This window comes from Dryobates pubescens, chromosome 13, assembly GCF_014839835.1.
Source record: "Dryobates pubescens isolate bDryPub1 chromosome 13, bDryPub1.pri, whole genome shotgun sequence".
NCBI lineage: Eukaryota > Metazoa > Chordata > Aves > Piciformes > Picidae > Dryobates > Dryobates pubescens.
Window position 1 is genome coordinate 32,126,651 of NC_071624.1, and position 24,646 is coordinate 32,151,296.

At 49.5% G+C, this 24,646-nt stretch overlaps 1 protein-coding gene across 2 annotated transcripts in view; it reads left to right on the forward strand.

Annotated features, from left to right (window-relative positions):
* The first annotated feature begins 13,667 nt into the window (after window positions 1–13,667).
* Window positions 13,668–24,646, forward strand: part of NF1 (neurofibromin 1) — a 91,760-nt gene continuing 80,781 nt past the window's right edge. For both annotated transcript variants that reach the window (XM_054166373.1, XM_054166374.1), the window contains exons 1-3: window positions 13,668–13,918; window positions 21,855–21,998; window positions 23,859–23,942. In XM_054166373.1, the coding sequence (XP_054022348.1) occupies window positions 13,859–13,918; window positions 21,855–21,998; window positions 23,859–23,942 (288 nt within the window). In that variant the 5' untranslated portion in view covers window positions 13,668–13,858. The remainder of the gene's footprint in view (window positions 13,919–21,854; window positions 21,999–23,858; window positions 23,943–24,646) is intronic.

The window sequence follows — 24,646 nt, forward strand, 5'->3', positions numbered from 1 at the left end:
TCCTGGAGCAGCCAGAAGCAGCATCTCTGCTTTTCCCATGCAGAGGCAAGGCTGCCTCCCACACTGGAATTCTGAGCTGTCAGTTCTCTGTCCCCTTCTCCCCCACTGCTCTGCACCATTGCTCAGCATGAAAATTAGAAGGAGTTATCTGTGACTGGTCACCAGTTGATGCACATCTGGTCCCTAAGGGGTTAATCTGTAGAGGTCTGCTGGAAGTGTGTGCTGTGGAAGAGCTGCACAGATGGAAGAGCAGAGAGAGACTGCAGTGACATTTTTTCCCCTCTGCATTCTTTTGGTCTGTTTGGGATTTTATAACTCCTGGAGCACATCCTTGGGTATAATAAGCAGAGCAGAAGGCTCAGTGGTGAAGGCAGTGCTTTGGTGATGTGTACTGCACTGCAATACAGGAGGCAGAGGCTTGGCTTTATTCCTTTGAGGTTCAAAACTGTTGCTTCTCCGTCAGCCAGCCGTGGGTACCTTGTAAGGGAGCTGCTTTCAGAAACGTCTGTGCTATATTTACCCACTGAAATTCCAAGAGCTGTTATCTCAGATGGCTGAAGCTCATGCTGAGAGCCCTGGACTTGAACTGGCCTGAACAAGGATAGCAACAAGGGGTCTCTGAATTCACACCCTCAGAGCATCATCTCCAGTAGCACTGACCTCTGCCACACAGCTATTTCACTTCTTGTTTGAAACAGCCCTTCTGAAGCATATTGGTTTCCTGTGCTTTCTCTGACCTCAGCTGCCAGCAGCTTTTGTTTGCGTGGCGGTGTGCAGGCTCCTCGCAGGAGGGGTGGCTGGCTGGCAGGAGCAGGCAGGCTGCAGTGTTCCCCTGGGATCTGAGCTGACATTCATTTCCTCTCTGCTCTGACAAATGGCACTGAGGTGGTTTGTGTTCCCTTGGCTTCGGTTCCCCCGCTCTGCTCTGTCATTCTAGCTGCTTGTTTACAAGGGTGCAAAACACCAAGGTTCTCATTACGACCAGGGCTGAAAACGTTCTAATTGGCTCATTAAAACCAGAGAGGATACAAGGCCCAAGCATGGGGTGTAGAAGCAGAAGCACTGGCTTTTCTTCCTAACTGGGCTACCTCCTCCTAGGTGAGTTTGGGTAAGTCATTAAGCCCAGACTTAAACCAAGCTTGGCCCCAACCAGCTGAGTTCAGGAGTGGTAGCGGTGCTCCTGGGCAGAGATGCTGAGTCCTGTGAGAACTGAAGAGCAGTGCAGTGGAATATTTATTTTGTTATTTGGTGGATTAGTTTCTGTTCTCCCCTGCAGATTTAGAAGCCTCCTACATCCAAGCAAAATGTGCCATGAGGGAATAATAGAAACTAAGGCAGAGGTGTTAAAGAGTAGAGAGTCAGGCCTGGTGACATGCTGGGATTTGTGCAGGACAGGGACAGTGCCCTTCAGCAGTCACTGTCTGCCACTTGACTGAATGCAGAGACAGGGGCTGAGCAGAGTCCAGTCCTGGCCTGCTTCCTGTTCAAAGCAGCAGAAAGAAAGTCAAAGCCCCAGCCTCAGCCTCTTCCCTCCTGCTGTCTCCTCCTGCCACAAAGCAGCCCAGGCAGGCAGCCCAGAAGCTGTGTGAGAGATGATGCCTCTGGGTCTCCTTGCCAGCGCAGCTGCAGACTCCAGGCAGACATGGCCAAGCTCTTGCCTGGCTTTGGTCCCCCTTGGGTTTTGTTTGCTTTGCAGACTTGCTCCCCTTCCTTCCCCAGAATGCCAGATCCCTAGTTTGACTTCCACCTTTAGGGCACCGAGGGCTGGCTGGCAGGGCTGCCCAAGCAGCTCTCAGCCCAGGGGTGCTGTGAGGTGAGACAGACCTACCTGGGAGACATTCATTTCCCTTTGAGATGCTGGAGGAGGATCTACCCAGAACCATCTAGATCTGATGTTGCCCTGTGACAGATTTATGTTGGCTGCTTATTCTCCTGTCCTGCTTCTTGTTCCCTGCTCCTGCTAAGTGCAGCACAGTTAAATATTCCAGTCAGAGCCTGCTGGAGAGGAGAAGCTGCAGCAGAAGCCCCGGGTGGGCAGGGCAGGGTGAAGAGGAAGCAGCACATGTCCTGCAGCCCACCCTTCAGGACTCACTTGTGCTTAGGGTGGACCTGGAGCTACAGGCTGTTCTCATCCTGTCTCAGCAGCGTGCACTGCCCTGGGGGTGGTACTTGGTGGGTAGGGGCTAGGAGAGCTGAGTGTCCCAAAGCAACCTTTCAGAGCAGGAGCACTGCCTCCGCAAGGGCTGTGGGCTGTGTGCTCTCTCCTGCTCGATGAGCTCATGCTTAGCCAACGAGAGCTGGGGTTGGGAAGCTGATGTGAGACCAGAGGAATGTGAAAGCAGTCACAGAACGAGTCAGGGGCAGGGCTGACTCTGAGTGTAAGGGAGAAGAAGACAGCAGGGCCTCCGGAGTGGTTCCAGTGCCGTTGGACACTTTTGTGTAAATGGGAAATAGCCTTTTGTAAAATAAAATACCTGACCTGAGGCAGAGACATGAAGTGAGTCCTGCTCAGCAATAAAGTGTTGAACAAGGCTGCAGCAGGAAGAGCAGGTTTTGCTTTTTATGAACTCTGTGTCTTGGCACTGGGCTAGCAGGGTTGTGCAAACAGAGGGAAACCAAGCACGGGAGAGGTGCCACCGTGGATCCCAGTGAGTCGTCTGCAAATCCAGTTTGTGGAAGAGCAAGCTGAGTTCAGCAGGAGGAGTGGAAGGGGTAGGCTGCCTGCATTCTGTAAAGCAGGTCAATCAAACAATGAGAAGAGCAAAAGGCAGCATGTTGGGGAGCCACAGCTCCTGCCTGGAAACGGAGGAGGCTGCATTCCTGCTGCGGCAGAGTTGGGAAAGAGCAGATTGCTTACAGATAAAGAGTATTTGCTTACAGACCAGAGGCAGGCCTGAGCTGATAGGGAACCCAGCCTGGAAACATTTGGGTGGGTTGCATCCAAGCCTGCTGCTAGAGGGGCTACAGAAAAGGTGAAGGATGTGAGAAAAATGGAGGTTCTTTGAAGCTGGAGGTTGGACAGCAATAATCTGTGGAGAGCTCTTCTAGACCTCATTGTAAAAGTGTTGGGAATAGATAGAAGAGTGAGGGGAGAAAATGGGAGCTTGCAGAGCCTTTCACACTCCACTGTGAACGTGTGTCTGTGCCTGCTGTGTACAGAGTGCTGTAAAGGAGTCTGAAAGTAAATATTAGATCACAAACTTGAATAAATAGTAGTGTAAAGATAGATGTTAAGGCAAACAGAAGCAGTGCCCTGAGGCACAGGGGAGAGGGAGCATGCTTGAAATGTAAGCCTGTATCCAGACATGCACAGGAAGGACACAGCCCAGTTCAGCACCACACTGCAGGTTAAAAATCTGCATGGTAGAGTTTGGGCTGTAAATCCTGCTTCTGTCAGGCATCCTGTGCTGTGCTGCTGAGAACACTCTGTCCTCAGCAAATGATGACTTCAAAGACCTAAGGCCCACAGTGGCTTTGCACTGGTTATTATCTGCATTGTTTTGCAGGTGAATGCACAAATTCAGACCAGAGATCAAGGATTTACCACAGTTCCTAGGGATCAGCCTGCAGAAGAACCAAAACTCCTCCAGAGCCAGAGTCCAGTGCTTCAACCCTGGGGCTGTCCTTGCATCCCTGGGGAGGCTGAGGGCAGGAGCTGCGCACCCTGGGTGCCGAATGCCTGTGCGCTGCCAGCAGATCTCGTGGTGCAGTGTCACATGGGATGCACATCCTGTGCCACCAGCCACAGCTCACAGTGCAATCAGAGGGCTGATGGCAGTGTGCACAGGAGCACACGAGGCAGTGCTGACCAGAATTCTGCAGCAGGAGGGCCGGTCTTAGGTGCAGAACCTTCCACTGCTGTGCTCAAAGTGACTAAACTCAACTTTTTGTTGCCATAGTGTCCAAACTAGAAGCTGCTGCTTAGTGTTTACTCTCACTTGGAGCTGCTAAGCCCCAAGCCTGCATTCTCCTAGAGACAATGCAGCTGCTCTCTGAGGATCTGGGGCAGAGGCAGCATTCCAGCAGGAAGGGCACTGCTCTGGGAGCCAGGAGACTGCACTGTGCTGCTTGGCCACCAAGCCGGTCGTGCCAGCTTTCTGTCCTTCTGGTTACCCTCTTGGCTTCTGCCTGCTTCATCTTTTGAGGTTGCAAGGAAAGGATTTCATTTCCATCTGTATTTGTACAGCAGCTGATACAAAGGGCTCTGGGTTTCAGTGGGAGTCCTTACAAGCTGCTGCAGTGCAAACAGCTCAGTGTACAGCAGAGAGCTGTGTCACACTGCTGCGGTGTGAGGTGACAAAGCCATCACATGGAGGCTGGGCAGACTCACTCATGCTCAATTTATGTCTGTGCAGCTTCTAATCTTTAAAATGCAGTCAGAATCTCTTCCATACTGCTGTGATAAGGCCTTCAGTCTCACAAGACAGCTCAATCTGTGCCCTTTTGGTCTGTAGGTGAAGGTTGCACTGCCAGGACTGTGTCAAGGAAGGATGTAATCTCTTTTTTTGTTAAGCTTAGATCAATGTGCCAGTGAAAGTTCTGATAAAGATGCAGCTACACAGCTGTAAAAGTGCATGGGACTGCCTCATGCTTTTGCTTTTCACAACAGAAACAGACTTTTACAGCAGTGCAACTGTTTCTGTGTATGGCAGGGAAAGGCAATTAACTACTTGCAGCCTGTCCAACACAGCAATTCCATTCCAGGATTAAGCTGGGGGAAGCTCTTGTGCTTCACAGGTGTAACCTTCTCCTTCCCTTTCTTACTGAGGCAGGAAGTATTTCTCCCTCTTGCCTTCTCTCTCCTTTCTTTTGGAACTGGCTTTTCCTGTCCCACTACATACTCTGGAGAGAGCTTGGCATTTTCCCCTGCCCTTTGCAGCTTTGGAATGCTTCCTTCCGATTTCTCAATCCCTGTTACAAGGCAAGTAAGGCAGGGGTGGTGGCTTTGTTTGACTGCTGCTGTCATGGCCCAGGATGATGTTTAGGAAGTCTGTGGCCCTGCAGGACTGCAGGAGTGCACCCATGATGAAAAAAAACAGATTGCAGAAATGCAAGGTGGGTTAATGAGTGCCCAGGTTCCTAAAGGGTCAGGTCCAAGCTTAGGGCAACAATAGCTCCTAGTGGCCAGCAGTTTGATTCTCCAACATCTTCACTGCCTGTGTGGCCAGATAGGAATAATAAACAATAATAAAAAGAGCTCACCAGGGAAGGGCAGCTGTGAACATGGTGTTAACAGGAGGGCCACATCCCTCACAGTGCCAGGTGTGCTGTAGCTTAAGGGATTAAAAATAATCAGATGCCCACTGTTCTCAGGACCAAGAAACAGCTCCCAACGTGTCCAGCAGCTCCTTCCTACTACTCTGTTTCTTCCTGGCTTTATCTATACAAAGGGAAAGATGACAGAAGGTGATACCATAGGCCCCTGACTTACTTCCTAGAGTTTACTAGGAGGTAGCAGGCAGGCATTTAATTATTACTCCAGACTGAGAGCTTGCCATTAGTGCCAGCTGGGTCACAATTTACCATTGATGAAAGCATTCTGCAGCGCCAAGTGCAGCACTGCTTCGAAGGCAGCACCAAAAATAGAACCCCAGGTTGCTTAGCAAGTGTCTGCAGATTTGGCAAATACCCATTCATCTCTCATCTAGCCACCTCTCATCTATCTGCTTCTCTGTCTATCCATCCATCCATCTGTCCAGTCATCCCTCTCTCTATCTACCTATCCATCCATCCATTTATCCATCTACCTACCCACCTACCTACCTGCCTACCTACCTACCTACCACCCAGGGAAATCATGACCCTCAAACCCAATTAATTTCAGTGGGGGTTAAAGTTTACCCTCCTGTGTTTCTCCTCAGGGGTTTTGAAAGAGTGGTGCTGTTACTTTTCTGTCCCTTCTCCATTTTCAGCTCCATTTAACAGCAGCTCTGAGCCACTCCATGCTGCTCGGCATCATTTGGAAGCCCAGCAAACCTGCAGGTGGTGTATCCTCGGGGCAGGGCCATGGGCCATCCATCCCAACCACTTGATGTCTGTTTCAAATAAGCTTTCCCCACCCCCCAGATTTTATTTTAGAAAAGCTTGTGTGGGCTTCAGCAGTGTTGGAATTAAATAGGGCAGCATAAGCTAATAGGATGACTCATGGAAAGGAAATAGAGCAGCAGTTGATAAAAACTGTTCAGTAACAAAGAGTCTTTATATTCATAAATTCAGAGAGGCTAACATGGGGCTTACAAAAGGATGGTTAAGAAGCAGAAAATTAAATTCCTGTCTTGAGATCCTCCCAGCTCTTAAAGACTTAGCTTTCCATCAGGCACTTCCCCTTCTCAGTCCCTCTTGTACACCTGATTAAGAAGAGAGAGGAAGAAGGGAATGTCACTGGTGGTGAACAGGCTGGTCCAGGGACACTTCTGCATGCTGCACAAGGTCTGTGTTTAAAGTGAGCTAAAATAAGAGTCCAGATACCCCAGCTGTGAATACATGCAGGTTTCTGCTCAATCATTGACTGATACCTGTAGCAGCAGATCTGGGAGCAGCCACTTCGGCATGCCTGAATGGAGCAGGAGTGAGATATGAATGCTCTTGTGTCAGCAGAGCTTAAACCTTGGATGCTGCAACAAAAGACACACTTGATGGATGTGCTGATGTTACTGAGTCCAAATCCTGGCTCTGACACTATGTGATTGCAATCTAAAATCAGCTGAGCTAACACAGGGGGAAAAGTGTCAGCCCCAGTCTTTTACTGTGCAAGCTGAGATTGCTTTTAATTTCACAGCTGATCTGAGTGATGAGCTTTGGTCTGTGACCTGCTGGGTAGGTTTGGCTGGGTGTGAGTAGCCTGTGACACAGCTGATCACAAGGCACCACACAAAGCTGTGTGAAGGCAGGCACTCAAGCAAAGATAAAGTGATTTTACAAAGACTCCTGCCTTCTGCAGTAAGGATGAGGCATCACCCAGAAGGAGCATTGCTTGCAGTGGAGACGCTGTGCAGGTTGCACCTCGCAGTATGCAGGGTAGGTGGGGAGTGCAATGTAGCTTGAGAGGAGAGGGATGAATGTGTCTTGTCCTGCAGAAACCAGCCAGAGGAGCCTGCATGCTCCCAGGTGGATGTACCCTTGGCTGCCTTTGCAGCCAAGTGAGAGAGGTGTGCAAATGTACCAGGGTTTGCTTAAAAGGCATCCAACAACAGTTCTGGCAGGTTAAGAGGGTTGTTCTTAGATGGATTCACTCACAGTGCTGGAGCACAGGAAGGTGCCTCCCAACAGGCAGTGTGGATGTACTGAGTCTGTAGGAATATCCAGCTTCTGGGAAGGGCTGGAAGGGTGCTGGTGGCTCTGGCAAGAGCAATGGCCAGAAAAATTCTTTGTGTGAGGCCTACCCAGACAAACAACACTGAAAACCAGTGCTGAAGTGTTGCAGTACCATTGGGAAGTAAAAGTGCAATCGCTTCACCTGGAAGACTGAATCTAATGCAAACACCTTGCAGTGCAAGAGCACAGGAGGTTCATGACTGGCCAGCAGCCCTCACCACATTTTGGTCTCTCTGGCTCTCATCCCAGTGACACTCCAGACTTCCAGCCTGTTTTCTCTGACTAAAACTCCTGCCCTTTCCATGAGATCACCCAGAAAAGAAGCCAGAAAGTATCAGTCAATGTTAAAGTCACAAAGTCCAGCTGCTCCTCCTCTTTGTGACCCCTATCTCATGACAGACAAGGAACCAGAATTTTGGGGAGAGGAAGTGATAACCATGAATTATCCTTTGGGGCAAGGTGATAATCTAGGCTGAGCTGATTGCTCACCCAGGGCAATTACAATGCTGCTTTATAATATTTAAGTAACCTCTGCAAATGACTAATATCTGGGCAAGGCACTGCTTGCTGGGGGAGGGAAAAAAAGAGATGAGCTACAAAATGACCTCACTGCTCTGAAGTTTCAGAGCAGAAACACAGGAGGGATTGTGAGCATACAAACCTCACCTAGGATTTGCAGAGATTCCTCAAAGGCAAAGTGGCAGACACTCACTTCGAGGTCTTGATCCATTTCCAGAGCATGGCACAGGCCTCAGTGCCATTCGATTCCTTCAGGATTTCTGAGCTCTCAGGATGTCCTGGAACTGGACTGTTTCATTGTCTCAGCTCAGGTAGCAGGGGTTACACTGCTGGTGTTTTGCATCCAAATGAGAATTCTCCTGGCAGAGGAATATTTGCAGTTAGAAACTGTGCTGCCATTGGAATTCTCCTTTGCTGCTTGGACTTCCTGGGCTAAATGTTGAAGTGTGAATATTCTGAAGAGAATCTCTGCTGTTTCTGAAGTATAACCCAGCCCGCTGTGATTGCTGTTAACCTAGTCAGGTCTTCTGCTTGCTCTGTTCACTTTTAACAGATCCCCTTGCAGTCAAGGAGGAACTGGGAAGCAGAGAATACAAAGGAGAATCCATGGCTTAATCTTCCCGAAGAAGTCTGTTCGTGTTTTGAAATCTCCCCAGCACATGTCAGGTACGTCCATGAGACAGCTGTCAGGGGAAGGGCACAAACCCACCACTCATTCCCAAACAAAAAGCAGCTTCTCTTGACTCGGGTCAACCTTCAGGGCTTTCAGTGGCGTCTAATGCCCTCTAATGGACACCTCTGTTGGAGCGAGGTGCTCCTGGAGCCCTGCTGAAGGGCTGAAGCCATCACCCCAGCGGGAAGGAGCTGCGGCCGTGCCAGCCAGGCTGCACGGAGCTCCTTGGGAGCCTGCCAGCTCTGAGATTAAACCCAGGTTTAAGGGGTTTGTAGCTTAGAAATATTAAGTCACCTCTCACCAAAAACTTGGCAGATCCTCTCCTTCCTCCTTTCCTTCCTCATTTGCTTAAGTTTGTTTGTTTAGCTTCAGTGAGAAAAGAGTTTTGACGCTGATCCCAGATTTGGCACGTTTCCCTCCGAACGATGCCCTGCCCTGCAGCGACCAAACCTGTGCTGAGCAGAGGAGAGGATGCCTCTGGAAGGGATGGTGAGGCTCTGGGCCAAAGCTGAGAATCAGGCATCAGAAAGGACCACTTAGCATACTTGAGCCACTGCAGGGGTGCCCAACAAATGCTGGTGAAAATGAGAAAGTGGGATGGGAGGGATGGAGAGAAGAAATCAAAGCATGAACCAGAGACTTCAGTGAGTAGGAGGGGGAAAAAGATATGTTAATAAATCACTTCAGTTGAAAATATGAAGTAAAGCAAAAGATAAAGGTGTGGAAGGGGACAACCCATGTCAAGAATCCAAGTGTCACCTCCAGGAGGTAGTCTAATCACAATAACAAAGAAGCTCAAACCTCCTGAGTAAGCTGTAGCTGGTATCTAGAAACTAAGTGGATCTGGAAAGGTAAAACACATCAGAAAGAAAGGAAATGCTTAAGGGCTTCTAACCTGAGAGGGAACTGTATTGGAAGTTGTGTTGTTAAATGGTGCTTATGACACGTGCCCAACACCTTTATGCTGGAGTAAAGGACAAAGCTTTAGAGAATTAGTGTGGGTTTCTGGCCAGGCCATGTTCTCTCTGTGCTTTGACTTTCTCATCTGGTTCTCCATTCTCTTAGGCAAAAAGCAGAAGTGCCAGAGTACCTCCAAAGAAGTGATTCAAGTGGCATTTTGGGGCTTGTCTAGAAACATCAGTGTCTGGAAATTCCATGAGAGGAATTGTTCCCACACAGACAAAGGTCCAGCTTGTACTTTTGGTGGCTTGGCTCTGCAGGTCTTAGCAGTTCTAAACCAAGACTGGGAGAGAGTAGAGGCTATAGCAGGGACTTTTCTCCTTACATCTGACTCCTACCACTAGTGCCTTTTTGACAGCCCCAGTGGGGGATTTTTAGTGAGGAAAACCCATTGCCATTCCCACTAAAGCCTGGCAAGTCTTTGTGGATGCCTCAGGCTGTCATTTCTTGTTTTTAGTTAACACAGAAGCTTAAGGAAGTGCACTGAGCAGCTCTTGCTAAAGTGTCTTTAAGAAATCCACCAAAATAGCCAAGAAGCAGGAGACTGTGAAAAGCTGCTAAAGAAATGGAGCCACAACTCAGGAGTTACCTGGAGCTGGGGGCCTTGGGAAGATTCCTCCTGAAATGCTATCTCACTGGCAGCTATGAAGTGTCATGTGCCTGCCTGCTGGAGGGCAGAGTTGTCTGGGGTTTTGTGCAGCCCACAGTCTGGGTCTGGCACAAACCCAGCAGCAGAGACACTGTGGCTTTTCTAGGACAGCAGATCACCTCCAGGAGAGTGGCTGTCAGGGCACTTGGTGTGGAACCTCAGAAGAAGAAGAAAAAATTAAAAGGAAGCAGAGAGTCTTGGGAAAGAATGATCCTGACCACTACTGGTTGGAATTTTCCAAAGAGTTTGGGGGGAAGCACTGTGAGAATTTCCAGCACCACCGTTCAGCCTCTGCAGGTTTGCCCCTGGCTGAAATCCGGAGTACTACAGCAAGTTGTGTTTGCTTGTAGGGAACAGATCTGCTTTGGGAAAACTCTCTGGGAAACAGGAAGAGGCAGTTTGTTTGGCTTAGCCAGCGCTGAAGGCAAGGAAGAGCCTGACTTTTCCTACCCCAGTTCCCAAGATGCTTCCCTCTCAGCAAAACTTATCACCCTTGTTTTCTTTCTGGCTCTTTGAGATATGGTTTTTGATAAGCATATCAGAAAGCTGAAGGCCTTTCCTGCCCCCTGCATGAATTACCATTGTTTAGATCTTGGCAGAATGCAGAGATCTCGATGAAGATTGTGGCTGTATCACCTCAAGTGGATGTTATTCCTGCCTGATGGCTACAGGATACTTAAAGGTCAAATATATAAACAGTTGGGGGGGGGGGGAAGAGATTTGATAAATTCAAGGAGGAAGAGCCCAGGAGGAGCAGTTCTGCCTCCAGCAATCCCAGAACTGCTGGGGATGTGGAAGGTGTGTGAGCAGAGGGAGTGCTCAGCATGTGCTGCTGTGCTCTTTAGGCACTGTCTGAGGCTTGCTAGGCAAATGGACAGCTCTGCTGGGGCATGGCCTCTCTCTGCTGCCAGCAATGTGAGCCAGTTTTGTTCAAGCTGGTGAGGAAGGTGAGGATGAGATAAAGCAGGTTGGCTCTGCCTGTGTGTGAGGGGCCAGGTCCATGGCATCCCTCTGGCTGGCAGGTGCTGGCCAGGGGCAGGCAGCCATCCCACCTCCAGCCAAGGCAGCGCTGGCAGAGCCTGTGACCTCAGGCAGATTTAGACTGGCTTGAAGGGTGACATTTCACGGGGTGAGACCCCTTCTAGGCAGAGCTGGAAGGCCTGGAGGACAGATCCCTAGCTCCAGAGCTGGAAGTAACCATTTACCTGTTCAAGGGCAGTGTTGGGGGGAGTGAGACAAGCCTGTGAGATGCTATGGTGATGTCAACAGCCCTGCTGCTGCTGTGGTTCTTGGTGGAGCTTTTCTTTGTGCTCAGACACACAACTCTGACTGGAAAAGGCCCCAGGGGCCATTCTGCACCCAGCTGGGTGAGGATCTGGTTAGTTAATCAATTCTGTGCACACATCACAAAGGCTTGGTTTGGGTACAGGCATAAATAAGCAGTATGTAAGAAGTGCTCTCTAGAACATAAGGCAACACTGAGTTTTTTAGCTCTTTTGGAGCCATATTACTGCTGACCATTCTGAAGCACTGCAGGGCAGAGGACTCAATAGCCTTTGCACCACAGCTACTTCGGTGTGCTCAGCAAATGGGGAAGGCAGAATCCAGGGCACTTAACAGCCCAGTATCAGACTTCAGTCTGTCTAAACCAGAAGGCTTTTGCCTTTCCTGAAGGACACTCCCACAAGCCCTGCACAGGCAAAGCCACTATTGATTCCTGAAACTATTCATTGGATTTCTTTTTCTCTCCTTCAATATTTGCAATCAATTTTCATCTTTTCATAAGACATCTGCCCCTTGCTGTGAACCAAGTCCCTGAGTTTGTTGCTACAGTGCAAGGGAATTGCTCCTTCTGTAAACCTGAATTCCAGGAATTTCACTGCTCATAATTTACAGGGAAAGTGACCTCAGAACATATTCCATGCTGCTACCAGTAATTCATGTGTGCCGTGACGACAGCAAGAGTCTCCAAGTCAAACCCAGGGCCCTGCCGAGTGCAGGAGCAGGAGGAAGTCCATTTGTTCTCCCCTTCTTCACTATGCTTTTGGCAATTTCAAATCCTGCATTCAAGAGCTCTTACCTCAGGGTTGCACTTCTATTTATGCTGTCAGAATTTTACCTCCACTCTAGCATGAAAGGACATCGTTTTGTGCTCCTGCCTACCCAGAAGAGAAACAAATTACCGTCCCCAAGAAGGGAACTGGAAGTGGATGTTTATTTGTCCTGTTGTCCACGTACGCTACTTTTGTGAGTCACCAAGAGTAAACACTTGGCTGGGTACTCTGTAACCAGGCTGGGGAAGAATTTGTGTGTGCTACCTTGTGTATTTTTAGTTACTGCTGGAGTCCTGCAGCAAAGCTTTCAGATGTAACAGAAGCTGTTAGGCTGAAATAAATGGATTTGCAAAAAGAATCACTTTAATATATATATAATTAAAAGGGTAAAGCACAGCCATACATTCCAGTCTGGGTATAATCACAAAATCACAGCTAATCTGTCAAGCCCACTAGCTTTGAAATGGACACTGCAGCTGGAATCAAGTCAGGATCTTCCACCAGCCTCATCTTTCTGCCAGGAGAAGGGGAAAATCATCATGCAAAACCCTACCTTTAGACCGACACACAGGTTTGGAGAGGTGAAACGCTCCCTGCTAATCTGTGGTCAAAGGGTAGAAATTTGGCTCACAATGTTTCCTTGAATAAAGAATTTCAAGGAAGACTTTTAAAGCAACCTTCTGTTTTGAGGAGCAGCTTACAATGATTCGGTACTTTTAAACGTGGAGGGAATTTTGCCCCGCTCTCTTTCCCTGGCTCTGCAGGGTGAGCACCGGTAAATATTTACAGACAGGAGTGCCAAAGGGACGCTGCCCCTTGCCGCTTTTCTCGTGTGCAGCCTCATGTGTCTTTATTTTCTTTGTGAGAGGGGAGACGAAGCACCAGGCCAGGCCCTCGCTGGCACTGCCCGAGGCCAGCAGCTCCTTCTGCAGGGCCCCCGCTCCGCACCGCAACCCGGAGCTCACCATCAGGACGCAGCCTCCAGCCCTGTTCCTCCAGCCAGCTCCTGGCACCGCCCGTACGAGCGGCGCTCACGCTGCCACTGCCGGTGTTCCCGGGAGAAGGGGCACAAGCGGTCGATGCGGGCAGAGGCAGGCGCCTGCCGGGCTCCGCTCCGGGGTCTGCCCGGGGAGAAGTGCCAGCCCAAGGCCCAGCTGCTCTCCCCGTCTCTCGGCAACCGGAGACAGCACCCCTCGAGGCAGGGCAGGGCAGCCGGCAGGGCAGGGCAGATCAGTGCCGTGCCTGCGGGGCTCCCTTCCTGCACGCTCTGAGCACGGAGGAGGGGACGGGAAAACACAAAGACAGCGCCGGCAGGGCCCGGCTGCCGGTACGGACCCGGCACTGGCACACTCGGCGCGCCGCCCCCCGCAGGCAGCGCATGTGCCGCGGCCCCTCTCCGCCCCCCGCCCGGCCCCGCCGCCGCGCAGCCGCAGCCCGAGGCTCCGCCGCCTGTCTCGGCGCTCCCCCTGGCGCGGTGGCCGCGGCGCTGCTGCTCGGGCGGGCGGGGGCGGCCTGGGCTCCCGCTTCCGGTGTGGTGTCATGGCGGGCCCTGGGCGCTGATGGCTGCGGGGAGCTGAGGGCCCCGGAGCGCGCCAGGGATACGGAGACCCTCCCCTCGCCCGGCGCCTCTCCTGCCGCCCTCCCTGCGGGGATCCGCCCCCCTCCCTGGCCGGGCAGGCCGGGGGGGACATGGCGGCCCACAAGCCGGTGGAGTGGGTGCAGGCCGTGGTGAACCGCTTCGATGAGCAGGTAGCGGGGGCGGCCGTAAGGAGGGGCGGCCCCCGCCGCGCAGGGCCGGGACCGGCGGAGGAGCAGCGGCGGCGCGGGCAGGGCTGGGGCCGGCTGCTGCCGGAGCCGAGGGGCCTCTGCGGGGCCGGGGGCTGCAGGCGCGGGCTGCTGCGGGCGGGGAGGGGGCGAGCAGCGGCCGAGGCTGCCTCGCTGCCCGGGGCGGAGGCGGCGGGTGGGAGCGCTGCCTCCTGCCTTCTCCCCTTACCGCCGGTTTCCTGGGGGCCGAGCGAGCGGGGTCCCCCCCGGCGCCCGGCTCGGCGGCGGTCCCCGCTCAGCCCCGGCCGGGGGGCGGCGGCTCGCTGCGCCCATTGTGCTGGGCAGGGTGGCTGGGTGGGGCCGGGTGCTGCCCGCCGGCTCTTACCCCTCCCAGCCAACCTGGGGCATCCCACCGACGTCTGGAAGGGGCTTCTGGGTCTGGGTGGCGGAGCGGCCTCCCCGGTGCCAGGCTGCTCCAGGTGCAGTGGCGTAGCCATCGGCTCCGTGCAGGGAGGGCAGAGATGCCCGGTTCCTCTTAGCTGCTGCTCCCCCACCTCTGCCAAAAGTGTGTTTGCTTTCCCTAGACATTCCCGTGAAATGACAGCCTCGCTTGACATCCTCTTGTGCATCAGAAAGGAGCTAAAGCCTCAAGAACCAGCTTAAGGAGGGCTGCTTGGAACTGCTGAGGCAATTCCACCTTGATCCCCGGAGCATAACGGGGGATGTCAGGCTGACATCTCAGCCCTGCACTGGGAGCACACTTGTGTGGGATGAAGAGGGTTTCTAGCCAGTGCTGTTGTACTGCTAGGCACTGACTTCTCTTTACAAAAGTCAGTGCTAGGAGCTTGGAGAAGGATTTTGTGAATGGAAAGAAGAGGGATTTGTTTGCCTTAGACTGCGTTTCTCTGATCCACATGCAGAAACTGCTTACTGGGATTAGGTGGCATGACTCTGGCAGTGGGGCTAAGCTTAGTGCTTAGACTCTGCAGTTTCACTCCCAAGATGCTTCCCTTGACGTGTCCATGTGTGCTCAGTTGAGGCTGAATGATCAGGTTCTGTGCTGGCTGCTTCATTTTGTGAGCACAGCCTTTGTGTCAGTCACACAGGACACAGCTCCCTGAGAGCCTGTTCAGGGTAACATCTATCAGGACCTGTTTCTACAGATTGAGTTTTGATCACCTGCCTTACCCCCATCCCTCGCAGTGGTGCTTGGCTGCCAGCCCCCCGCAGAAGGCTCTGCCCTGGCTCAGTGACAGTGAGCTGTTCCTTTTTCACATCCATGGTAAAGCTGCAGTGAATGAAGTTTATGTAGAAAAGGAGAATATCAGACTTTGTCTTTTGACATGAAAATGATGCCGCTTTTCCCAATACATTTTGGGCATATTTGCATGGTTAACTTATTCCCCCCCTCCTTATCTTGAGTCATAGATCATTTTTTCCATAAGCTTAACAAGCATGGTCCTGATTATGCTCCCAATAATGCAGAAAATGTTGCTTTGTGCACTGGTGTTAAAAGGCCCTAGGCTTCCTCGCCTGCTTTGTTATGTATGTTGTGGAACTGGGCTTTGCCAACATCTGTTAGGAGTTAAGAACTTCAGCTTTTTGAACAGAAAGAGTTTCCTATCCCATCTTCTGGGATAATTACAGATAGGTGTGTGAGGGGAATCCTCTCTTGACAGGCAGAAATCTGTTCTGGCTTTGGAGATGTTAAGTTGTTGGGGTTGCAGGAGTAATGCACGTCCAGTCAGGTGCTGGCTGTTGCAGGCAGGGTGTGTGGCAGATGCTAGTGATGATGTTTTGATCAGTTTATTGCCTGTTCTGGTTTAACCAGAGCAATTTGTCATTTTTGGTACTGCAGCCTCGAGTGAGTGAAGCAGTGAAGCCAGGCAGAGACATTCATCTCTGCTCTTTGGGAGAACTTTGCTCTCTCACTCCTTTCAACTTGAAGTTCTTTGTTTTGTTGTCTGCTTTTCATGCACCATTTCCTCTGCCCTGCCTGGCCTGGCAGTGATCCTCAGGGTGGAAAGGTGAACTGTTCTTAGCTGAGCATCCCAACAGCAGCTTGTTGTGACACCATCACTACTAACTAGCCACACTGCCAGTGGATGGGGATATTTAGGTGCTGCTTGCAGCTCCTTACCTTTGTGGAGTTAGGTGGTTCTGAAGTTATCTCCTTCTTACCTCTCAGACTGCTCATTCCTGCTCCAGCTTCACATTCCATCAGAACATGAAGCACTTTGGTTAGTGGTGGGAATGCCTTTTGGAGTATGCTGCATACTGTGTCCTCTTGGTTTCAGCACCGAGGGAGCCACCACTTGTATCGTCAGGATGTCTGAACAGGGAAGGGCAGCTTGAGTTTCTTGGGGATTGTTTAGGGCTTTGTTTTTTTCTTAATTCTGTGTGGGTGAAGGCAAAATTTTTCAAGGCTTCTTCCTTCATTTACAAAGTAGGAAAATGTAGTTGTATTCCCCCCAAATGCATAGATGTAGACAGGCTTCTCATTCATGTGCTAAGTGCTTGAATTCATTTTAAGGCAGAGGAAACAAGAAGCTGGGAGAATGCTAATCTGTACTGAAAACAAGAAAAATCAGGGCAAAGCAATCTGTTCTTGTCTGCTCTTGGTTGTTGCTGTAAATGCTGCTTTAACCAAAATCTGCTCTTGTCTGTGCAGTTCTGGGGGCCTGACATGCTTGGTGAGCAGTGTCATGGATTAACCAGGGGCTGGCCACACTCAGCTCTTCACAGCTCACTCCTGAGCCTGCAGCCCTGCTTCCAGCCACCTCTCAGACTGTGTGAAGGCTTCAGCTGGTGCAGAAGGAAGCTGTTGCTGGTGCCTGTGAGGGCAGGTCACATTTACAGAGCACACACCAAACCCCTTGAGTGATTTAGTGTGTGGGACTGGTCACTGTGTGTGCAAAACTTGCAGAGCTCAGGACAGGATGAGGCTGCAGTAGCACAGGGAGGCTGCTCTGTGTTTTAGTAGAGCTCTCTGTACTTGCAGACATAATCAGCTCTTCATAAAATAAAATTATCTCTTCCCCCCCCCTCCCCTTTTCCTATGGAAATACTGAGTTGCAATGTTAAGTACTGTGTTTTTATAGTATTTTTAAGTGTCACAAGCTGAAATCATGGGAAGGCTGATCCAGTAGTGAAATAATTCTAATCACAGCCAGAGAAGCCTCACTGCCTGAAGCATTTAAATCTGGGCAGGTTTCAAACCCTCAGATCTAATAAAAGGTATTAATCCTATATAAACTTGTGGCAGCTTCAGTGGTTATGGGGTGCTTTAAAGAAAGAAGGCCTTGGGGATGGGGATTAAGGTTTGGGCTCCCCATTTGTAGTTTCTGAGCTCTGATGGCTTTCAATTAAGAAAGCTTTTGTTAAGAAAAGCCCTGAAAGGCAGTAGGAAAGTTTCAGTCTTGCTTGAAATGAAAGCAAATATTCCCTCCTCCTCCTGTTGGTTCTCTCTGCAGCATTTGAAATCTGGAGAGTATCAGAGACCTGAACAGGCACTGCCTGCAACTAGCAGCTCTGTGTTTTTCATTGCTGCTTTTCATCTTGGCTTGTTAAGAAATCAGTGGTAGTGGTAAGAAGTATTTGGAAGTGTTTTGCTGAGTCCTAGCTGTGCTCCCCAGGTGCAGTGGTGGTTGTTGCTGGGAGGTAAGGCTGGGCTGTGCAGAGGGTGGAACTTTTTTCCACCACTGGCTTCCAGGAGCTAAGAACCAAGTCAGAGTGTCTGTCACACTGCTCTCAAGCACAGAGTGAGCTATTTCATCCTTCTCTGACATAAACCTGAGGCAGCTCTGATCCCATGTTTCTAACTCAGTGTGTGTAATGTATCCCCAAACAAAGTGCTGCACTGTGCACAGATGGTGTCCTAAAGAACAGATCTTGGAATGGCCCAGGTGCAACAGATGTTACCTGAGTCCATTAATGAGCTGCTCAGAAGCATCCGGATGATTTGATGAGCCTTCCTTCCTGAACTCAGCAGTGTGGGTGACTACATGTGTGGTCACAGGGCCAGCTTCTAGTTAACTTCTCCAAAATACTGATTTTTCCTCTGTTTTTTAGTGTAACCTATATAAAATCCTGTCAGACACAAGCTGCATTGTATCCCCACTTCAGGATACCCTGGCTCTTGAGTCTGCATTGCTGCAACTGCCAGGCTCAGCCACTTAATGGCTTTTCCTTGCCTTTTGCAGCAGTGTTGGTTTTAAATTGATCTTCAAAGACTTAAAACTGCATGGTTGGAAAGGTTCCAGGTTTGATTACCTGTTTTGTCTTTGTCTGCTGCTGAGGCAGATTGTGGCCAAAGATGCCATTGCTTGCTGTCCTCTGTAGCTCATTTGACATCTGAATGAGACAAAGCCAAACTGGGTCAAGGAGAGAAGGTGCACAGCAGCATCCCTCAGTGTGGCTGGATGTGCACCAATGTAGTTATGAGGCTCTTGACTGTTGCTTCATATTTTGGTGGAGAAAAGAGCTGAACTGGACTAGGGAGCATCCCTTTGCTAAAGTGGGGGGGGTTCAGGTACAGTTTTCCAGGAGTGGCAGGATGAGGGGTGATGGCTTCAAACTGGAGGAAGCTGGATTTAGAGGAGGCATTAGGAAGAAATTCTTCACCCTGGGGTTGCTGAGGCACTAAAGTTGCCCAGAGAAGTGGGGGCTCCAACCCTGGAAATGTTCAGAGCCAGGCTGGATGAGGCCTTGAGCAGCCTGGTCTAGTGGGAGATGCCCCTGCCCATGGCAGGGGGATTGGAACTGGATGATCTTTGGGGTCCCTTCCAACCCAACCCGTTCTGTTGTGTTGACAGTTTGAAGCTCCAGTTATAGTTAAGCTTTGTGCTTGAACTTCTGTTTCTCACTCAGATAAGAGCTATGCAGGACAGCATTTGTGTCAGTCTTTTCCTGGAATGAAATCAAGGCAATGAAAGTAAATTCTCTTTAAATTCCTCTTTTTTTTTTCCTTACAATCTTTAGCTTGATGGGCATTTGTCTAGAAGTTAAATACTTTCTTCTTGGTCACTCAGCACTGGCCCTCATTCTGTTAGGGGACATAAAATGTTTCAGCATGTCAGAATACACAAAGGAAATAGCTGAGAAATATGAAAAAAGCAACCCAGCAACAAAACAACAGTGGTAATATTTCCTTTTTATATAGTTTCCTATTTTAAATGGCAATATGAAAAGCACTTTTCCTTCTAGGTGACCTTGTTGCAGTGGCTGTTGTGGCAGGAAGCTCCAGAAGCGTGTAATAGGATGTTTCTGTAGCATGGAAGCATACAGAACTAGATCTGTGACAGTTTCTTTGAGAGGCACTTCTGAAGTGTTTTCTCACTCAGTGGGATTGAGCTTTTTCTGCTGTTGTCAGCACAGAGACTTGAAAACTCAAATAAAAAGCCCTAGTAATGGTGGAATGTTTCATGGAATGTTTCTGTCTTCTGCTGGTGACTTCTGAAAATGTAGTGGCAGAACAACACCCACAGTGCAAACAGGGCTGGAGCCACAGATGCCTTCTTCTGCCTTTCCCAGTTCTGAGATGGGCACATGGCATCATAGAATGGTTCTGGTTGGAAAAGACCTCCAAGGTCATCAAGTCCAACCACTAACCCAGCGCTGCCAGGGCACCCTTGAGCCGTGCCCCTCACACTGTGCTGCTGTAAAGCATCACAGCCCAAATGCTTGCAGAAGTGGAAGTTACCTTTGTTGTCCTGTGGACTTTGCTGCTGTGGGAGCTTGTCCAGACAAAAAGCATCAGATCTTATGGAAGGGTTGTCCCTTAGTGTGGTCCCCTGGGTGCCAATGTCCCCCAGCCACTGTCTGAATGGAGAGCAGGGATTCCTCATGGACCCATCTAAGGCTCTCGGGTCCTTGGGATGATGCTGCCATGGCAGCTCAGTTATGCCTCTGAGTTAACCTTCTCTTAGCAAACAGCCAATTTCCACTGTGATCCTACTCTGTGGTACCAAAAGAACTGATACTTAAAACCCACCCCACAGTTTGTATGGAGAGGAAATTACCCTTGGGCATAAAGACTGAGAGAATATTAAAGAGGCCCAGTTCCCTACAAATGGAAGATGTCAGTGCTCAGCAGACTGCACTTAATGATGCAGTCAAAGCTGATGGGGAAAGAAAAAAAGGTTCCAAATTTGGAGTTCTCTAATAGAATTCATCCAGCATTTTAAATCTGGGCCTTTAAACTTTTATCAACAGAGACAGTAATAGGAAGTGGTTGGCAGAGATGTCTGTGGCTGCTGACAGCACTGCGACTGGGTGACAGCGCAGAGTACCCTCACTGGGTCCACAGAGGCCCCAGACTGGAAGGTTGCTCTTTTAGCACTTGCAGCTGTGCAGCAGATTCCATGGCATCCTTCTTTTCACCTCTCTTCAATTACTTTTTTTCTTTTCTTGGTTTAAGATCCCTTCTCCAGGCCAAACCCTCTAGTCTGTGGCATTACCTGGAGCTGTCAGTGCCTTTCTGAGTCCCTGTTTGAGAGCTGCAGTCAGCACTAGTTAAAGCCTGTAACAATTAAAGTTTCTATAGATAAATTCCTAGGCTGTGCTTTAAAATATGAGTGGCACATGTGAGTTATAAAAAGAGGGGACAATGCTGACTCTCTTTTTGTTCCCACAAATCCTCCCAGGGAGTCTCTCTTCACCCTGCATGAGGATTCGCACCGAGCCAAGGGCAGCCAGGAGCATGCAGGGCCAGGGGGTTGTGTGCTTGGGAAGGGACTTGGTTGTGACCCTTGAAGATTTTGGGTACAGCGTGAGAGGAAGTGCCCAAGGTTCACATTTCAGTTCTGTGCAGTCACTCTGAGTTTATCTTCCCTGGCAAAGATGCATTTCCAGGCTGGATCACTGGTGGGTGCTGGGCAAGGATGGGTGATGTGGGGCTCACAAGTTCTCCTTGGCTTGAAGTGTGTTTGAGGCTGAGACTTCAGCACCTGGCTCGTGGTGGGGTGTGTTTGGGGGGGCCCATGGAGGCTGCTGCTGGTGGTTGCTCTGGTACTGGGTTGTACCTGTTGGCCAGGTCTGTCCTCATGGAACCACTGCTACCACCTTCCAGCTCACCTGCTTTGTGTGGTGCTGTGATTTTGCCTTCCCCCAGGTTTCAAGATGCAGGGTGTTGTTTTTTCTTGCAGGTATTAACCTTATGAAGATTTTTGGTATTTAATGAGCCAAATTTTGAAATAAAGCAACTCCTCTTCTCAGAATTCCCTCTTATTTTTCTGCTCCTTTTGATTGCTTTGACATTTGGTTTGTAGAAAGTGGATCACAAAATAGAGGTTTAGTTTCAGTTCAGAAAGAGGAATAGCTGAACTTCAGTATTTCGGGTTACAGATCACTAATAGGTGGCCAGAGGGAGAATGAAATAATGTGTTTGTAGTTGGCTCTTGGAGAGTGTTTTCCAAGGCTGTTTCTGGAGTCTCAATAATTTTTAACCCATTTTTAAAGGTGGTCCAAGGGCTGGAGCACCTCTGCTATGAGCTCAGGCTGAGGGAGCTAGGGCTGTTTTGCCTGGAGAAGAGAAGACTCCAGGGGGACCTGCCCTCCAGTGTCTGAAGTGATCCTCCAGGAAGTCTGCAGAGGGACTTCTCATGAGGGTGTCTAGAGACAGGACAAGGGGGAATGGTTTGAAGCTGAGGGAGAGCAGGGTTAGGCTAGAGCTGAGGAAGAGATTCTTCAGCAAGAGGCAGGTGAGATTCTGGAGTAGGTTGCCCAGGGAGGCTGTGGCTGCTTCCCCCCTGGGGTGTTCAAGGCCAGGTTGGATGAGACCTTGAGCAGCTGAATGGTGTCCCTGCCCATGGTGGGGAGGCTGGAGTAGATGATCTCTGAGGTCCCTTCCAGCCTAAGCCATTCTCTGATTCTATGTAAATTCCTGTGTAAAAAGGCTCTTAACAATTCTCTCTTTTTGTAGCTTCCCATAAAGGCTGGCCAGCAGAACACCCACACCAAAGTCAGCACAGAGCACAACAAGGAATGTCTCATCAACATTTCCAAGTACAAGTTCTCCCTGGTCATCAGTGGCCTCACTAACATCTTAAAAAATGTTAATAACATGGTGAGTTTGCCTCAGTTTGGATTGTTGGCTGCTGTTTTTCTTTTTTTCCCCCAAGTGGTTGCTGTTTATTCATGTTATCCAAGCTGTCACTTGAAGCGGAGCCAAATTGTTGCTTGCCATTGTCACTTTCTTTCTCTTCATCCTGATGCGCTGAGGTTCACCCACAGCACCGAGCTGCGTTGTGTATGAAGGTGCTGAGATAGTTATGGCAGAGAAGGCTAAAGGGGAATCTCCTGTTAGTCATGGGAAGGGTCTGCAGGTGGGAAGGGATGTGGCTGGCTGAGGACTGGGTACATGAAGGTGCCTGGCACTGTATCAGGTCTCTGGGCAGTGGAACACACTGCTTGTCGCCATCGCGTGGAGAGGTGCTTCAGTGGCCCGGGCCAGCAGTGCTGGCACACAGGGTTGGTACAGCAGGGCAAAGGAGATACTGAACAGCAGCTTTTGGTGGGTTTTCTTTTTCCCTTCATCTGTCCTGCCAGAGCAGGATCTGCCAGGAATCATTTAGGGAAAGGAAGAAGGGGAAAAAGAAGGTGAAAGGGTTTGTAACTCAGGCTGTTTGGATGTGTTAGCAGTTGTGTGTATATAATATGGATATATCTCTGTGAATGTATTAACAGACAGATGAAATTCAGTCAGAACTGTGTCAGAATGATCTTGGAAAACAATCTTTGGTCTCCTAATGGTACTACAGACTCTCAGCTCCAAAGGGATTCCGTCCTAGGCAGTTAGGGAAATGAATGAGAAGCGTGGCAGCCGCGTAGGGGTCTGTTAGAACACCACAGAGGATTGATACACTCAGAGAAGAGGTTGCACTAAAAGGCTACAAAGGATTGATACAATCAAAAAAGAAGTTGCACTACTGCTAGAGATCTGACACTGCTGAAAGCTACCTGTGAGAGAGAATTTATTGTAACTCCACTGCCCAGGCATGCAGGAATGTGTTGATGTGTGAGGTTGTCTCAGAAAGGAGAAAACTCCACAGTGAGAAGTTTTTAGCTGAGATAGCAGAGATTTTGAGAGGAAAGACCTAGCTAGAAACTTCCACAGCAAATCCTTTGCACTGAGGACCAGGACTTAATGTTTTTGTTTCGTGGAATGAGCTATTCTCTGAATTGGCAACAGTTTGGAGGGATTTCTGTAGCTGAAACAAACCAGACCAACAGACTGTTACAGTGGGCTTGGGTCAGGAAAGTGACTTGAGGGCTTGCACCCTGCTGAAACTTAGACTTAGCTGAGCTGACCTCTGCTATGGTTTAAAATACAGCTTCTGCCTGTGTTCCATCTGTAGGCAGTGGAACCAATGTATTCTTGGCTAAATCTCTTCTCCTTTATTTTGCTGTCTTAATATTGCTGGAACTAGTCCCTATGGTTGGCAGTGAAATCGGGTGCTAGCTTAAACACTCTGTGGAATTCTGCCTCCATCCTGTATCTGAAGTGTGGCATCTTCTTGGAGGGTCTCATCTGTTTCTTCCTGTGGTCTGTGCTAAATTTTGCAACACTCTCCATAAGCTATGGATTTGTTGTAAGATGAGTTCTGTTAAGATGTTGGCAATGAAATGCATGAGGGGAAAAGAGTCAGCAGTAATTGATACCAAAATAGTTTCTGAAAAGGTTTCACCTTCACTTCTGAATCAATTCCAGGCCCGAGGGAGGTAAGGGGCTGCAGCCTACCTCCAGCCTTACCCTGTGGTTGCTGTTTGTTAGATTTGCCATTGCAGACTCAGTTTGGCATTTCTCAACTCAAACCCAGAGGAGTAAAGGAGCCACAGCTCGTTGTGCTGCTTTGCTACCTTGCTTCAGTGCATTGCAAGCCACGTTTTGGTGTCTCAGACGAATCCATTTCCTTTCTGCTTCTAGAGAATATTTGGAGAAACTGCTGAAAAGAATTTGTACCTATCTCAGCTGATTATCTTGGATACACTGGAAAAATGCCTGGCAGGGGTGAGTAGGCTGGCATCAGCAGTTGCTAAGTTGGAATCAAATGAACTGGAGAGTTCAAGTCAAATGCTTGTATATCTGTCATTGCTGGTACTGAAGTTGAAACTCATCTGATTTGGAGCAAAGCAGGATTAATGCCACCTAAAACCCCACTAAAACTTCTGTAATGTAACATTGATCTAATTGCTAAATTAAGCATCTGGGGGGTGCTTTTTTCTGGCTTAAAATCAATGTGGGTTTTTTGTTTTAGCTAATTAGATTTAAGTAAACTTTTGAATTTGCCCTTCCCACTCCTCAGCTAAGTTGTGGAGTTACAGCTCAGGAGTTTTCTTTAACAATTTGTTTAAAAAAGACTGCAGACAACCGGACACCTCCACTCAGAGGCGTGTGTGAGCTCGAGGAAGGGAAGACACAAAGCCAGAGGAAGAATTGGATGTGGTTGTGAAACTCCACTAGATTTTTATAAGCTTTGAATGCCTGTGGCATAGTTTGCTCAGTGCTTTTTTGAATAGATGCATTAAAACATCTTCATCCCACAGCTGAAAGAGGAAAAGTGGCGGGGTGGTAAATCGTGGTCAGAGCAGCAGTCAGAATGAGTATTGCAGTTTGCTGCTGCTCAGTTTGCTTAAAACTTTGGTTTGCTGAAACAAATTTTTCAAGTGCTTGTATGCAGAAACCTTACTATCACTGTTCTGGAGATTACTTTT